At 41.3% G+C, this 16,959-nt stretch overlaps 2 protein-coding genes across 3 annotated transcripts; one reads left to right on the top strand and one right to left on the bottom strand.

Moving 5' to 3' along the window:
• The first annotated feature begins 1,438 nt into the window (after positions 1-1,438).
• On the top strand, positions 1,439-9,122 carry ccsapb (centriole, cilia and spindle-associated protein b). Its single transcript, XM_061814348.1, has 5 exons — positions 1,439-1,569; positions 2,260-2,650; positions 2,736-2,840; positions 3,730-3,956; positions 8,088-9,122. The coding sequence occupies exons 2-5, from the start codon at positions 2,338-2,340 to the stop codon at positions 8,268-8,270; spliced, it is 828 nt and encodes a 275-aa protein (XP_061670332.1). The 5' UTR covers positions 1,439-1,569; positions 2,260-2,337; the 3' UTR covers positions 8,271-9,122.
• Positions 8,956-16,830, bottom strand: rab4a (RAB4a, member RAS oncogene family). 2 transcript variants are annotated; one of them, XM_061814349.1, is made up of 8 exons: positions 16,689-16,830; positions 15,721-15,801; positions 15,356-15,470; positions 15,017-15,079; positions 14,042-14,196; positions 13,826-13,921; positions 11,924-12,050; positions 8,956-11,547 (listed from the first exon to the last, which is right to left on the bottom strand). In XM_061814349.1, the coding sequence occupies exons 1-7, from the start codon at positions 16,702-16,704 to the stop codon at positions 11,935-11,937; spliced, it is 642 nt and encodes a 213-aa protein (XP_061670333.1). In that variant the 5' UTR covers positions 16,705-16,830; the 3' UTR covers positions 8,956-11,547; positions 11,924-11,934. The 2 variants fall into 2 exon arrangements, with proteins under 2 accessions (XP_061670333.1, XP_061670334.1); XM_061814350.1 differs by having other exon boundaries at positions 16,616-16,716.
• Positions 16,831-16,959: the final 129 nt, after the last annotated feature.

Below are 16,959 nucleotides of genomic sequence, written 5' to 3'. Positions count from 1 at the left end.
ACTCGCACACACGCATATTAGTCAACAGAGGGATGTACACTATATAAGGGCCACCTGTAATTTTACCGTTAATTAACTTTTGACATTGTGAAACAGTAAGTAAATACTGTACTGTAGTAGGAATGATGTACGGTAGAGCAGCCTAGTTCAAAGCGTTCTGTTATAGCCATGCCAGTAGTAGGCAGTTGTTCTATTTTTGCATTTGCACAAGTGTGCCTGGACATGAATGCACACCATGTTACTAGTTGGGAGCAGGTACCTTCCTGTCTCAATTGACTTGACATAGTAGCACAGTGGAGACACTTTGGATCAGCTGGTAAAGCGCTGGCCTCACAGTTCCGAGGACCCAAGTTCAAATCCCGCCTCATGCTGTGTGGATTTTGCATGTTCTCCCCGAGCTGCGTGGCTTTTCTCTGGGTTCGCCGCTTTCCTCCCACGTCCTAAAAACATGCACGGTGAGTTTATTGAAGACTGCAAATTGCCCGTCGGTGTGAATGTGAGTAGAAAGGGTTGTTTGTTTATACAGTATGTTGTAGTTGCTGTTTGTCTCCATGTGCCCTGCGATTGGATGGCAACCAGTTCAGGGTGTACCCCGCCTCCTGCCTGGTGACAGCTGGGATAGGGCACTCCTCGCAACCCACGATTGGATAAGCAGTAATAATTGGATAAAACAGTATTATTATTATTAGTAGTAGTAGTAGTATGCAGCTATTGTTGGACTGATATATGTATGCGTAATTACTTTGAGGCACAGTGGGTCAGCTAGTAAAGCATTGGCCTCACAGTTCTAAGGAATCAAGTTCAATCCCAGCCCTGTCTGTGTGGAGTTTGTATGTTTCCTCATGAATGCGTGGGTTTTTTTCCGGGCACTCTGGTTTCCTCCCACATACCAAAAACATGCAACATTAATTTGACACTCTAAATTGCCCCTAGGTGTGCGGCTGTTTGTCTCTATGTGCCCTGCAATTGGCTGGCAACCAGTTCAGGGTGTACCCCGCCTCCTGCCCGTTGACAGCTGGGATAGGCTCTAGCACTCCCCACGACCCTTATGAGGATAAGCCGCAAAGAAAATGGATGGAAGGAAAATTACTTTGACTGGGGATGCATGCAAACATTGAAAGGGAAGGTCAGCATTAGACCGACATAATTTTGTAAAATTTACAAATATTACAATAATTTAAAGGTTTTCACTATGTATAGATTGGGACACGTAATGTGCACAAATTAACCTTTATATTGTAGCCAGGAAGTAGGTAGCAGTTGTTGTACAGGTTTTTGTTGTTGTTGCATTTACACTCAACGCTTGGACGAGCACCAAAGCTAACAGTTGCATGTAAGCACTGTGCTTAGTCTGCTTTATTTCTACCACCCTAAATCATGATCGCTGGTCTGGCCATATGCACGGCTGACAGTGGCACACCTCCCTCACCTGTTGCTGCTTCTGCTGGGGTGCGTTTGGCTTTTGGAAGGGACATCTCCGACTGGGCGGTACCAGGGAGGAGCGTTCCAAGCAGGCGGGATCCTCATGGACGCCATCTGTCCCCTGCTTCCGTGAAACCCGACCGTGGTGTAAGTATAACCAACCCTGCACCGATTTAATCACAGCCAGTCGTATTTTCTACTGTAATGTTCTTGGGTGCTGCCAGAAATAATAATACGCTCTCAAAGAGACTGGAAGCTACTAAGCTATATCTTTTATTATTATTATTATTTTTTTGCGTATGTGGTCAGGTGATAATCTGCGCTGAGATGTCTATAAATAGCACGAACACCCAATTTTAGGCGAATTGTAGACACACAGTTTCGCATCCACATTCAGTTCTCCCTGTTTGGCGCATGTTTTGCCTGTAGTGATGTGTTCCAGTATAAAAAATGTTTTGTGGAATAATATCTTAGATGTCCATTTAAATCTATGTAGCCAATCAGAGGAGGTGGTTGTTACGTTATTCACTCGCGACACGTCGCCTGTCATGTTATTTTCTGATATATTTGTTAAAAATGTACAATAATTCTATGATGTTGTTTCTTCTAATATTCACACATTGTATGATTTTGTTTTTTCAATTCTTTCTCTGGGTAAGACGTTTAATATTTTTAGACTGGCGGTCAAAGACGGAAGTAGGCGGGGCCTATATCTGGAACTGCTTCTTTATTGGTTGAAAGCTTCCCAACTGTTTTCGTTTAAATAAATGGGTACAAAGCTCGACTGACCGACAGCCGCACTAATAATAAGACGAACTCTGCTTTCTATTTTAAAAGCACAATTCACACAGGGAGGAATCTGAAGGAGTCGCGCGTGACTGATTGCTCGACAGTCTGTCGGGGCAGGGGAAGAAGATGGTGACGAAGAGGATCCGCTCGGAGTACATGAAGAAATTTAAAGACCCCAAATGGGAGACCTACGCGAAATGTTACGAAGAGTTGCTGAATTACAGGCTGGGCCGCAGACTCCTGGAGCAATCACACAACCCCTGGTTCTGGAGCGGATCTGACAGCGACTCAGATTCAGGAGGAAATTCACCTGAGGCCCGCCAGAGTCAAGCTTGGTGTTGTGGCAAAGGTGATGACCCCGCAGTGACCCAGATGGAAGAGTGCCAGGGGGCTGTGACTGATGTACCAAGACTTCCGGTCCTGGAGATGTACGATCATGGTAATATTGGGATTGAAACCTTCAAAGAGGGATGGATGGTTGTCGTCGATGTATGCATTCTTAAATTGTTGGTCTTTTCTGCTAGATCGGGTTCCGCAAGGAGAAAGAGAGTCATGTGTACCAGAGAAGGAGCGAGGAGAGGAGAGTGACAGTAAACATAAAAGTGTCACTCGCAAGGAACCACAAGCGGGTATTAAAGGGATCACATGCTCATTTGTGACCCACACAACATTATGACACCAATATCTAGAAAAAAAAACTTTTTTTTTTTTTTAAATTGAGACTGTCTGAGATGTATGCATACGTTTGTTATTTTGCTTGGGATTTTAGTGGTGCTGACCTGCCTTACATCATACCGTTAATTATTTTTAATATTTCACCCCATGGCGTGTGGTGTGGTGATTTAACCAGAATACTGTACTATAAACAGCTCCCAGTGTGATTGAGTGCATTTGTACACCGCTGAAAACTGACACCACAATAACATCCATCCATTCATTTTCTTTGGTGCTTATCCTCACGAGGGTCGCAGGGAGTGCTGGAACCTATCCCAGCTGTCAATGGGCAGGAAGCGGGGGGACACCCTGAACTGGTTGCCAGCCAATCACAGGGCACATAGAGACAAACAGTCGCACTCACAATCATACCTAGGGGCAATTTAGAGTGTCCAATTACTGTTGCATGTTTTTGGGATGTGGGAGGAAACCAGAGTGTCCGGAGAAAACTCACACAGGCATGGGGAGAACACGCAAACTCCATACAGGCGGGGCTGAGATCGAACCGTGGTCCTCAGAACTGTTAGGCCAACGCTTTACTAGCTGATCCACCGTGTCGCCCCACAATAACAATGGGGGGGGAGGGTGAAGAAAAAAAAAAAACACTTAAAATGATTTATAGCCTGGCCAGAATTTGAGTTAATTTTTGTTTGAATGGATATGTCCAGTCCGGAAATAAAATGACAAGAAAAATCCCAATGAAGTTATGAGGGAAACCCTTTCACCAAAGACAATTGACTCAAAATGTGGCCTTTTTTTTTTTTTTAACTAAACTTACTTCTGTCCTGTTTTTTTTATGTTAAGTGTCTAAACCTGACCAAGAAAAAGAACCTGCAGGTTCACAGACGCAGCAGACGAAGCCACAGAGGCTTTCCAAGCTTACGCGGGGCCGACGGGTCAAACCGGCACTGGCGCGACGCCCCACTGAGGACGGCAAACATCCTTTTGCGCTGTATGCTTCTGGTGAGAAGGATGCGGACATCGCGGGCAGAAAGACGCACAACGTCCGACCTGCTGCTTCGACCGATCAGGTAATCCATTTCTTTCTTTAGTCATTCATTCATTTTGACATCTTTGATATCCAGCCTAAGGTCCGCAACGCTCCCAACCGCAGACGTCTTGCTTTGTCGACATCTGGCTCAGAGCAAGTTGTTCATACAATAAGAGGAACAGAGGTCCAATTTCATAGCTTCAAACCAAAACTAAATATTGTTTGAGGTTATAATTAACGTTCGATAAATTTTCCAAGTGCAAAGAAATTTCAAATCAATTTACTAGTAGACTGTCTTCACAAAAAATGGAGAAATATCATACAATACTCTAATGTAGTAGAAGAAAAAAATGAATGTGTCAGCATGATGACATGACTAGTAGGACAATTATGCCATTTTACAGTGGTAGGACAACTAATAAGGCAAAATTATGTACTAGTACTAGTTTCCAACTAGCACTACCAGTGAAGTGCTGGTCGTTGACTAATTCTACTAGTAAAATGTTAAATGTGAACTACTTGTAGTAGTAGTGTACAGTTTTTCCCAAATGGTAACATGTAATTGTGCTACTAGTATGCAAAACTGGTCCTACTTAGTGATATTTTCTTAGCCTACTAGTGGAAAAAAAAATCACTATGACATTAATGTAGGTTATTTGTCCTCACTAGTAGGGCAGTTACATGTGACTAGCTCAGTGATTTTCAACCACTGTGCCGCGGCACACTAATGTGCTGTGAGAGATCGTCAGGTGTGCTGTGAGAAATTATCCAATATCACTTTTTTTTTTTAAATTAACATTTATTAATAATTTTCTGCAAATATTATGTCATTGTCCAGTGTCCGTGCTGTAAAGGCTGGCAGAGTAATGTAATATTTGTCCGTGTGGCAACACGTAGCTGATTGCCTCGTTCCTCCAAGAGAATTAGTGATGCACCTGAGAGGCCGTGGTGACAGTCATGGAGAAGTTTTTAAAAAGGACAACTGCAAACTCCGAACTGGGCCCTGGACAAGATTGTGACCCGGATGAAGGCCCTAGTATGAGTGGTGGGAAAAAGAAAGCAAAGACGGTGAGCTCAAGGCAATATAGTGAAAGCTATCTTTCGTTTGGATTTACTTTCACCGGGGATGAGACGACACCTATTCCGTTATGCCTGGTGTGTGGCGAGAAGCTATCCAACAGCGCCATGGTGCCAAGCAAGCTTAAACGCATCTCCAAACGAAATACCTGTCGCTTCAAAACAAGCCAATAGACTATTTTGTTCGCTTGTTTTGTTCGAACTTGTTGCTAAATCAAAAAAGCCGCACACTGTGGCAGAGGCATTAATACTACCTGCCTGTAAACCCATTGTCAACGAGATGCTCGGCCCTCACGCGGTTAAAGACATAGCTAAAGTCCCGCTCTCTGATAACACAATTGCCAGGCGTATTGATGACATGTCTAAGACATCAAAAGCCATGTTTTGGAAAAGATACGCATCAGTAGGAAATTTGGGTTGCAAGTTGACGAGTCTACGGATATTAGTGGACATTCTCAGCTTTTGGCCAATGTGCGTTTTGTGGATGGAGATGCCATTAGAGAAAACTTCCTATTTTGTAAGGCACTGCCAGAAAAAACAACTGGAGAGGAAATTTTTCGGGTCACATCGGAATATCTTGACCAGGGAGGACTTACGTGGGAAAACTGCACAAGTGTGTGCACTGATGGAGCTGCAGCAATGGTCGGGCGCACCAAAGGCTTCGTGAGTAGAGTGAAGGAAAGAAACCCAGATCTGATTGTTACGCACTGTTGTTTGCACCGTGAGGCCCTCGTTGCTAAGACTTTACCAGCAGAACTGGTTCCTGTGTTGGACGATGTGGTGCGCATAGTGAACTTTGTAAAGACACGACCTCTGAAAAGCCGTTTATTTGCATCTCTGTGTGAGGAAATGGGAGCGGAGCATAAAGCCTTATTGCTCCATACGGAGGTCCGATGGTTGTCGCGCGGTAAGGTGTTGATCCGTGTGTATGAGCTGCGAGAGGAACTTAAAATGTTTCTGACAAATGAGAGGTCTGATTACTCAAATATGTTTGCAAGTGATCAGTGGTGTGCAAAGCTGGCATACCTGACTGATATATTTCATCATCTTAATGAACTGAACACAAGGATGCAGGGCCGAAATGAAAACCTGCTTACAAGCACAGATAAAATAAATGGATTCCGTTTAAAGGTGCACCTCTGGCAACAACATGTGCAACGTGCCAACCTGGAGATGTTCCCACTCACAGACAAATGGCAAAGCAACACTGCTGCACTGTCTGAGGTAATAGAGAAACATTTGAAAAGTCTTGAGGAGAAGTTGTCATTTTATTTCTCTTCAGCCTCCACTGAATGCTTTGACTGGGTTAGGGACCCATACAGCTCGGCATCAGTTGTTAGAAAGGACATGACTTTACAAGAGCAGGAGGAACTAACTGAACTGAAAGAGGATCGTGGTTTAAAACTAAGATTTGCTGATCTTCCTTTGGACAGTTTTTGGTTGACTGCTGCCAAGGAGTTCCCCATTCTGGCCAACAAAGCTGTTCTGACATTGCTCCCATTTTCCACAACATATCTGTGTGAGCTGAGCTTTTCAAGCCTAACTGCTATAAAAACTAAAAACAGAGAGAGACTGAGAGCTGTTGAAGAAGAGCTTTGTGTGTGTCTTTCTTCTATTCCGGCCAGGATATCGGCTTTGTGTTCATCTAAACAGGCCCAGATTTCACACTGACTGAGTATAAATAAATTGAGAAATTATATTGTAATTAAATATACTATACAGAGTGTCATTTTGTAACATTTTTGGTTAGTAGTGTGCCACAAAATCTTTCCAATGTAAAAAATGTGCCGTGGCTCAAAAAAGGTTGAAAAACACTGGACTAGCTAGATGACCTACTCGTGTGCAGGAATGTTACACAGTGCAGCTGTGCACTAGTTGACTGTGCACAGCTGCTCTCTGCACTCTGCTCTGTGGGCTACTAAACTAGTTTTTATTGTTTTTTTTATCCCGTTTTAAATGTTTTTGCTCTTTGTTTTCAAATTCCGTTTATCATGTAAAGCACAATGAGTTACCTCGTGTATGAAATGCGCTATACAAATGAATTTGCTTCACTTAATTTGCTTTACTTGTACTCAATCTACTTGTGAAGCACTAGATAGCCAGTGCTTCGCTAGTGGGGTGAATAACACACTATGAGTGAACAGTTAGTGCTTTACTAGTTGTATTAGTAGCACACTGTTGTCAACTAGTATATAGTTTTGCCTCACTAGTCAAATATAGTTGTTTTATTAGTATGTCAAAATTTCCCTATTAGTGAGGACTAAGTGTATACTGGTAACTTTTTCCACTGTTGTATGACATTTCTGGTAGTACAACTACATACTACTAGTGAGGCAGAACTGTATAACGTAATTTCCAGACTATAAGCTGCGACTTTTGTCACACTCTTTCAACCCTGCGGCTTATGCAATAATGCGGCTAATTATTGCATTTTTTTTTTCTAACGGCCACCAGGGGCGCTCGAGCAGAAAAGGCAAGAGTGAGACAGGTGGAATATATGTGCCGAGGAAGACGCAGGTTTAATGTAACTTCACGCTTTGTGCATGAAAAAAATTAGCATGAACCTACCCTCCTCATGGAAAATGCAGACAGGTGCGGCTTGTGTCTGTGCAAAATGGTTTTTCCTTTAAAAATGTCCTCGGTGAGTCTTATAATCAGGTGCGGCTTACAGTCCAGAAATAAAGGTACTTGTTGACATTTGTTCGACCCATTAGTAACGTAGTTGTCCTAATCGTATGCTGAAGTTGTCCTTCTAGTGAGGAGAAAGAGTTGAAAGAAACGTCATACACTGGTGGAAAAAAAAACATTATAAATGGGATATTTTGCCTTTACAACTACAAATATGTAGTTGTTCTACTAGTATGCCAAAGCTAACCTTACTCGTGTACAGAAATGTCAGTTATTTGTAAGATACAGTCCTCCTTCTGTGCCTTAGTCATTCTACCTGTGCTCCGAATTGTGGAACTAGTGAAGACAAAAAGATTACTACTAAATTGATGTCAAGCTGGATATTAGTGCTATTGAATAAATGCTCAAATGACTTTCCACTGTATGACAAGAAATGCCGAATTTGGCCCTTTTCTGTTCCTCGTAGATCCATGCGTCCGCTTTAAGGGCAAAATCCAGACGGGAGGCAGAGCGGCAGGTCCAGACTTGGCGAGGCGAGCGGCGCAGAACCAAGTCGGCTGATATCGACAAAGCCAAAAAGACGGTTCAGCCCGAGTTTGACCCTTGGCTCACTGAGTACATGCGCTGCTTCTCTGCTCGCGCTCGATGAAACACAAATGCTGCGCACGTAACAATACAAAGCATTTATTGTCCACCTGGTTAATGGGCTAGTAGACTATTTTTGAAAGTCACCAGGAAATACTTAAAAAGTGGCGGTGACGACGTAATCCGGATAGAAACAAGTCGGTATTTTGATGCAGTCAGCTTTTTAGAAATCTTAAAGCCATACTTTGATCCAGTCTCTTTAAACACATGGTGAATAAAGCCGGGTGACTATTTCTTTACCATTAATGAGCTAGTAGTAGTTAGCATGTCTGGTTCAGAAATGTCAGGCTTATGAGACCAAAAATTAATCAAATGAATCATAAAATGGACATGAAGCCAAATAACCTTTAATGGTAAAATATTTAGCCCATTTGAAGGACTAAGTCACCTCTGGGCCATACAATGAAATCTTTATACTAATGTGATGTGCATTGAGGCCAAAATCAAATTTTGTTTTTATTAGTACGGTTTTAAATGTTTTTTTTTGTAACTGAAAGTTGAATTCTGTAACTGTAATTTAGAAAAAATTTGAAATTTTGTGCAATATGACCGGAAATAGTGTGAAGTTGGACAATTTCAAAGCTGAAACTTTAAGTTTGTTCCTCTTTTGCTTTACTACCTGTTTTTTTTTTTTTCAGCGAACAATGTTCATTGATCTTATAGTCGTAAAATGAGCAGCAGATATTCAGTCTGCATTAAAAGTTTTGGTTTATTGTACAAGTTATATGTTCTTTCCTTTTTCCACTCATCCATGACAATACAGCTTATGATAAAAGCAATGTTACAACACAAAAAAGTTCCATATCTTTTTTACAATGTCTTGTTTAACTTTTAATAAATGCTGTTTTGACCAGTCTTTTTTTTTTGTGTGTACTTACCAGGTTACTTTTTTCCCCCCAGTGAAACACAACAAGTGGAATTTGGAAGTAAATCCTAGATTTGCACTTTTTTTAAATTTTAAAAACATATGCTTTATCATACACAATAAATTAACAATTCACGATTTTCATAATGAGAAAAGCACTCTGGATAAAATATAAATTGAGGGAACGATGACACAAATGTAAGAAAACCTGGTATTGAGCAGACATCAGATTGACATTTTCAGTAGAAGCCAAATGTTTACATATATCGTGCAAAAGACATTTCATTTTGTTGTCTCCACTGACTAAACCTCTCCTGTTTTAGATCAGAAAGGATCACCAAAATTATGTAAATGTTAAATGTCATAAAAATGAGAAATAATTTCCTAGAGAATTTTATATTATTTCCATTGAGGTCAAAATTTTATATACATTTGCTTAGTATCGAGTAGCATTTCCTTTGAACAACATGACTTGGGTTAACCTTCCACAAACTTCCGACAGTACTCCGCTAGAATCCTGGCCCATTCCTCCAGACAGAACCGGTGTAATTGAATCAGGTTTGTCGGCTGCCTTGTTGGCAAACGCCTTTGCAGATCTGCCCACAAAAGGGAAAAGCCATTTGCACCTAGGTTTTAGCTTCCTGGCTGATATGTCTTTGTCATGTTCTTTCTTCGTGATGGCGTCTATTTTATGAAGCGCTCCAGTTCCATGATGCTGCCACCTCCACACTTCGTAATTGGTTGGTAGTTAATATCTTTTCCTTGGTGGGTTTCAGAAAACTAATCTTTCTTTTTAGGTTTCTTTAGGAGCTATGGCTTCATTCCCGGTCAGTGGCTAATGACATTTTCTTGCGAGCTTCATCCATTCATTTGTTGTGGGGTTGATTTGCACATTTCGGACAAAAACATGTTCATCTCTGAGAAACAGATCCCATCTCCTTTCTGAGCGGTGCAAGGCTGGACATTCCCATGATTTTTATACTTGCTTGTAATTGAACAGATGAACATGGCAACTTCAAGCATATGGAAATTGCACCCAAGGATAAGCCAGATTTGTGGTGCTCCAGGATTCTTTCTCTGATTTTCTAGCTTCTCTTCTTCTGTTTGAGGTGTTGTTTAAAATACATCCGCAGGTCTTCTGTCAATTAACCCACATGTTCTCTGTTAACATATTAGGAGCTTCCAAAGCCATGTCCTCATCATCTGGGCTTCCCCGTGTTCTTTAAATACATAGTATTTTGTGTATGTAAAGTTTTGACCTCAAAGAAAATATGGAATTCACTCAGGATTGTGGCATTTAACAAAATAATAATAATAATTTTGATGATCCTGACTGACCTGAAACAGGAGAGGTTTCATCTGATTTGACTTCAGACAGTGAGACAAAAAAAAAAAGGAAATGTGCTTTTGCACAGTGTATGTCAAATCTTGCCATCAACTGTATATAACTCTTCATTTGTAATTCTCTTCTTGGTGTGCTTTAAAGTTTCTATAACAGGGACAATGTAAAAAATAATGCTAATAATTAAGTAGAATATAAGAGGCCATGGAAAATTTTTCAACTGAAATAAATAAAACAAAATCACCTTTGAGGGCCAATTTGAACAACGGGAAATTTCACAACATTTCACAAACAACTGATGAAAAATACAATTGAGCGTTCCCTCCAGCAGTCAAGTAAGGCGTCACGTAATCAAGCAACACAGAAAGTCAGGGACGCCTTTGTTGAAATCCTATGGATGAAACATGCTGCAGTGTCAGATATGTTGCTTATGCTAAATAATGATTGAGTAATGTACTGTATTTGATCTACACATCAGTTAGATAAGGTGTAGGATAGAAGGATAAGAAGTATCTTTCGTACATTAGTGAGTGTATCTGAATCCGATGTCAACCATTTACAAAATATACAATCGGCTCTTTCATCCATACTCCTCGTATATACCATAGCTTGATATAATGATAATAATACATGTGATAGTGACGCACGCGTGAATATCTTCGTTAGGAAATCATCCAATTTTAATCTGAGTTTAGGAAAACATGCGTCAAGCTTTATATACAGGTTCGCTGTACAGTGTAGAAGATGCTTCCGTGAAGGGAGGTGCAGGTGTATGTGTCAGTGGAAATGGGAGTGAGATGTAAACAGCACGAGAGGAGCCATGTGCCAAATAGAGGTGAGCTAGCACTGTTACAAAGATGCCAGTTGTTCTACCTCAAGGGCAACGTGTAGAGAGGCTTCACTGCAAAATGGACGCAGTGCCGTGACCGAGGGGCTCTGTTAATTGGAGTGGTTGGCGGGGAAAGCTTCTTGGGTTCCTGGCTGGTTCAACCATGGCAAACGAAGGTTCCGTGGAAAGGAGTCATCAGAAGAGTTTTACGTCGCACCCGGCTGTTGGTGTCTTCAGTCACTTCTCTGAATAACACAAACACATAAAAAAATGACACGAGTTCAACATCAGCATGACTGTAAACAGTAAGTATAAGTACACATTGCCAGTTCAAAGACTTGGTTTACAGGGTTATGAACGATGCATAATGAATTAGTTTTAACACTGGCGTAACAAGTTCACAGGTGCTCAGTTATCTCAGAACTTACTCTTTTTCATTTAACTGTTTTATTGTCAAAACCAAGTGTTTTTCAAACAAATCTAACTTTACTACCGCATTATTGTAAGTTAGTGACAAACTACAATTATGATCATTATTAAAAACTCCTGTGAAATGGAACTGTGTCAAACACTGAGGACTTCCTTTTAAATGCCAACAGTACAAGTACAAAGACGCAGTACCTGCGAGCCTACTAGCAGCCACACTCCTGAGTGCCCTGAGGCTGAGCGCGACGGGGGGAACGGAGCTGGCGCAATGCAGCATCCCCGTACTGGATGCCAGAGCCCATCCTTTCTGGATCCAATTCTCCTGGAAAAAATAAAAAAGAGGAAAATCAATTGCTCTTCCCATATAAGAACAAGAAGCATTTGAGTTGCCTTCGTCAGTGGCAAATATCATATAAAACCATTCATCCCTTTTCTGTGCCGCTTATCCTCACAAAGGTCGCTGGAGTATACACCCTGAACTGGATTCAACCCTTGCCGAGTTGCCATTATAACCTACTTTTGAATTTTTCCGTAGAACTAAAACTATTCACTGAAAAATGCACTTACTGTATTTGCCTTCTTACTTTATTCAAATACGTTTGTGACTTTTTTTTCAAACTGCATAGAGTACAATGTGATGTAATGATGTAATAAAAGTTTATTAATGAGGAGTAAAATCAATCGCAGGTGGGATATTGATTGATTGACTGAGATCTTCGGGAGTCGTTAAGTGGAAAAAAATATCCACCCATCCATTTTCTTAGACGCTTATCCTCACCAGGGTCACGGGGAATGCTGGAGCGTATCCCAGCTGTCAACGGGCAGGAGGTGGGGTACACCCTGAACTGGTTCCCAGCCAATTGCAGGGCACATAGAGACAGACAGCTACACTCACAATCATACCTATGGGCAATTTAGAGTATCCAATTAATGTAGCATGTTTTTCTGACGTGGGAGGAAACCAGAGTGCCCAGAGAAAACCCACGCAGGCACAGTGAGAACATGCAAACTCCACACAGGCGGGTACAGGATTGAACCCAGGACCTCAGGACTGTGAGGCCAACACTTTTCCAGCTGATCCACCGTGCCGCTTGAAAAAAAATATTTGTGGTGAATGTCTTTTCTTGTGCCAGCCGAATCATTTCAGATTTGAAAGGTGTCTAATTTGAAAGAAATGAAAATAAATGGATACAAGTAAGATGTCATTTTTAATTTATTTTTTTACTATAAAATTTTACCAAAAATGCCCATTCGTTGTACAGCAATCATTAATTTTCATATTCTGGGATTTTTTTTGGGGGGGGGGGGCGGAACATATCCCCCATCTGAACTGAAAATCGTGGCCATTCCTTTTTATGGTCCTTTAAAAAAAACTGTTACTTGGCGCCATCTGGTGGAATATTGGTATTAACATAATAAACATAAGTGTGCATATTGGTTTACCGATGTATGTCACATCGCTTCGTAGTATGATAGCATGATGATTATTCAGGCTAGTATGGAAGCTAACAGAATTAAAGTTTCTGTTAAAAAATAAACTAGAGAGTAGTTATGCAACATGGGTTACTTATTGTGTACATGCCAGATGCATAGCGTTTGTGCTTTATGATCCGCTCCATTTTAAGTGCTTTGCAATCATCTACCAAAAACTATATGCAATCTCAAACCCTTTTTGGTGGGGAGCATCAATTATTTACAGATTTTCACCTTCGGAATTCATCGTGGGTTTACTCCCTAACCCCTGTGAATAGTGGGGCAGTTAAGTATGTAATTGGGAGTCAAAATTCGTTTTAATTTTATACATAAATTACTTTCAAAGCCAATTGTTTTTGTAAAAATTGAAAAAATAAATGAAAGTTGAATCAGGTCTTCTAATTTTACCATCTTTCTAAAAGTATCTGTATTTCTATTTGAGTATAGAATGTGAGAAATGTTTCCATTTCTTTTGGTAGGGTCATCATGACAATAATATTGCATGTGTGATTCATAATATGGGCACAAGAAGGTCATTTCAGGGCTACTGTAAGGTCATTGAAGAGGTCATTACAGGGTCAAAGGTCAGTATTTGCGCCTGGAAATGAGGATGAGAGCTCCTACCTGATTCAATCTTATTGAGAATTTTCCGCGCACATTGCACAAAAGCCTCTTCAACATTCTCTCCAGTCAGAGCGCTGGTCTCCAGGAACATCAGCTCTGATGCACACACGCACACGCAAATTGTTTTCATGAAAGGTGTAGCACTCTCCAGCTGAATGCAATAGGAGCACGCATATGTATATACAATCAAAAGTTACTTCTGTAATATCAATTTACCGTTCTCCTGAGCGAAACGAGACGCCTCCAAGAAGGTCACCTCTCTGTCAGCATCCAAATCCTTCTTGTTTCCACACAGGATGATGACAATGTTCTGACTGGCCAGCATTCGGGCATCGCTCAGCCACGTGGTGAGAGCGTTATAGGTCTCGCGGCTGCAGTGGGGAGCAACACATGAACACAGCGAGCAGACAACATAATCCCCCCTCCCGCCCCCCAAAAAAGCTTCTGACGTCTTTGAAGTATCCAGCCATCCATTTTCTCGACTGCTTATCCTCATGAAAGTCGCGGCCATGCTGGAGCCTAACCCATCTGATTCTGGGCGAGAGGTGGGGTACACCTAGAATTTGGAGCCAAACAATCACAGGGTACACGCAAACAAACAACCAATCGTGCACAGATTCACACCTAATCGCAATTAAGAGTTTCCAATGAATTTAGCATGCATGTTTTTGGGATGTGGGTGGAAACGAGAGTGCCCGGAGAAAACCAATGCAAGGCACGGCACCAGGCTGGAGTTGAAAGCGAACTGTGAGGGGGAGAGGTGCTAACCAGTTGGCCACTGTGCTCTTTGAATTATTTTAAATGAAAGACAAATGCGGCAGAACGGTGGATAAGTTGGGAAGCGTTGGCCTCACAGTTCTGAGGTCCCGGGTTCAATCCCGGACTCGCCTGGGTGGAGTTTGCATGTTCTCCCCGTACCTGCGTGGGTTTTCTCCGGGCACTCCAGTTTCCTCCCACATCCCAAAAACATGCAACATTGCCCCTCGGTGTGATTGTGAGTGCGGCTGTTTGTCTCGATGTGCCCTGTGATTGACTGGCAACCAGCTCAGGGTGTACCGCGCCTCCTGCCCGTTGACAGCTGGGATAGGCTCCAGCACTCATGTGACCCTCGTGAGGATAAGCGGGTAAGAAGATGGATGGATGGATGGATGGATGGATGATGGATGGATGGATGGACAAATGCTTGTTTACCTGGTGATGTCATAGACCAGCAGGGCCCCTGCTGCTCCTCTGTAGTAACTTCTGGTCACTGACCTTCAACACACAATGAACATTTACAATGCAGCATCATCCCAATTGGAACTAAAACAATGAAAATTAATTCAGTGTCATTAAAAGCAAGGCTATACTTTAACATACTCTTTTGCCATGAGTTGTTTCAACGACAAATGCATGATAGTGTTTCACCTCCCGATTCTTTTCTTCACCCAAAGAAGATTGGGGATAAATTTGCTACAGCTGTTTCTCTTCAATCTAGATGAGAGCGCCGTGCTGTTGCAAGTTTTTCCAAAATCCTGGAAAATGCCCTACCTGAACCTTTCTTGTCCAGCTGTGTCCCAAATCTGCAGCTTGACAATTTTGCTGACCACATTGATGATTTTAGAGCCAAACTCTACCCCAATGGTGTGATTTGATTCATCCTTAACTGAAAAGAAAAAAAAAATCACAAATCCAAAATGTCAAATTATTAAAACTATACAATGAATATGATACATATACGTATGTGTCATGCTTAGGTCAGAGCTGAAAAGAAGAGCAAATGCAGTTATTTAAAAGATTCTAATTCCATATTATGTTCACGTTTTGGCAAATAATGTAACATTTTCCAGCTATTTCAAACAACATCACAATATTGGGACAGCAAAATACAGCTAATAAAACTTTTTTCTACTTACATCTCTTCTCTATAAACTGATGCAGCAAACATGATTTGCCAGTTCCAGCATTCCCAATCACCAGGAATTTAAACAGGAAATCTGAGGAATTTTTTGTTATTATTAATGCTAGTATCTTTAAAATCCATCAAAAAGTACACTGTTAGGGGTCATTAACACTGTACATCGTTAAAAAAAACAACATGATGTGTTTGTGGTCATTTTTTAACAACAGCAAGTTCTTTTGTTCACTTTTGAAGTAGAGTGAAGTATAAGACATAGCCAAAATTTTTAGATTGAGTGTTTCATAATCTCACACAATAAACTATTTTACTTACTGTTAGTGACTTTATGAAAGGTTGCGGAAGTCTGAAAGGTCGCCAGCGAATCGAAGGGCACACATTTAAAGACAAGCCACCATTCAAACTTAAATCATTACCCAAATGAAACCAAACATCAAATTTGTACGAGAACATGAAAAACCCACACAGCTAAGACTCGAACTTAAAACACCAAAACTGTGAGGCAAAAGTTCTAACCACTTAGTGAACGTGTGGGCTTTAATTGCTGTTGATTAAATCACATCTGATGAGAGTGAATTTTCAGACACACCCAGTAATCTGCAAATGATGATGCATCATAACGAGGTGACATTATTCACAAGTTAAAACAATAATAATCCAATAATAGTACAGGAAGCTCCCATCCATGATCTTAAAAAAGGCACAGGATGGATAGGATGATATTTCCAAAGAAATGAGCTCCACACCTGAAGTCTTTCGACCGAAATATATAATGACGTCTTTAACTGTGGCTTTTGTTGTCTTTCAGATCAGTGTCCATTTGCCAGAAGCTAGGTTAGCTTGCCAGCTAATTATTTACAATGAGAGAAAAAAAAAGAGCCGCTTCGACACACCTGCCCCCTTTCCCATCTCTGAGACTAGATGACGGCGTCGACTGTGGCGACTCGACAAAAAACGGCACCTTACCGTAAGACTCCGACATCGCCAAGGTGGCGTTTTAAGATGGGTTTAATGATTCCTAGTGAGGACAGGGATTGACAGATGGAGAGCTAAGCTAAGTGGAGGAAAACAGTCCCGTTGTTGATTTCCGCGGATTGCAACTGAGTTTCCCCACCGACTTCCCGTACGTGTTTAGTTATTTCAAAATAAAAGCTTACCGTCCCAGTCGTCGCTTCAAATTGTATGACGTCATACAGCGAAAGTCGTCCAGAAGCCAAAATTAAAAATATGTAGGGTC

This window comes from Syngnathoides biaculeatus, chromosome 3 (genome assembly GCF_019802595.1).
Source record: "Syngnathoides biaculeatus isolate LvHL_M chromosome 3, ASM1980259v1, whole genome shotgun sequence".
In the NCBI taxonomy this organism is placed as follows: domain Eukaryota; kingdom Metazoa; phylum Chordata; class Actinopteri; order Syngnathiformes; family Syngnathidae; genus Syngnathoides; species Syngnathoides biaculeatus.
The sequence above is the reverse complement of the archived record's forward strand: the minus strand, read 5'-3'. Positions and strand labels throughout refer to the sequence as shown.

What these genes read in the sequence shown, in the direction of transcription:
- ccsapb (XM_061814348.1), top strand. Translation starts at nt 2,338, where the DNA reads ATGGTGACGAAGAGGATCCGCTCGGAGTACATGAAGAAATTTAAAGAC. An exon ending in TCGCAAGGAACCACAAGCGG is followed by an intron (nt 2,841 to 3,729) that starts GTATTAAAGGGA and finishes TTTTATGTTAAG; the next exon opens with TGTCTAAACCTGACCAAGAA. An exon ending in CTGCTGCTTCGACCGATCAG is followed by an intron (nt 3,957 to 8,087) that starts GTAATCCATTTC and finishes TGTTCCTCGTAG; the next exon opens with ATCCATGCGTCCGCTTTAAG.
- rab4a (XM_061814349.1), bottom strand. An exon ending in GCTGGACAAGAAAGGTTCAG is followed by an intron (nt 15,080 to 15,355) that starts GTAGGGCATTTT and finishes TGTGTGTTGAAG; the next exon opens with GTCAGTGACCAGAAGTTACT. An exon ending in TCGTTTCGCTCAGGAGAACG is followed by an intron (nt 13,922 to 14,041) that starts GTAAATTGATAT and finishes TGTGTGCATCAG; the next exon opens with AGCTGATGTTCCTGGAGACC.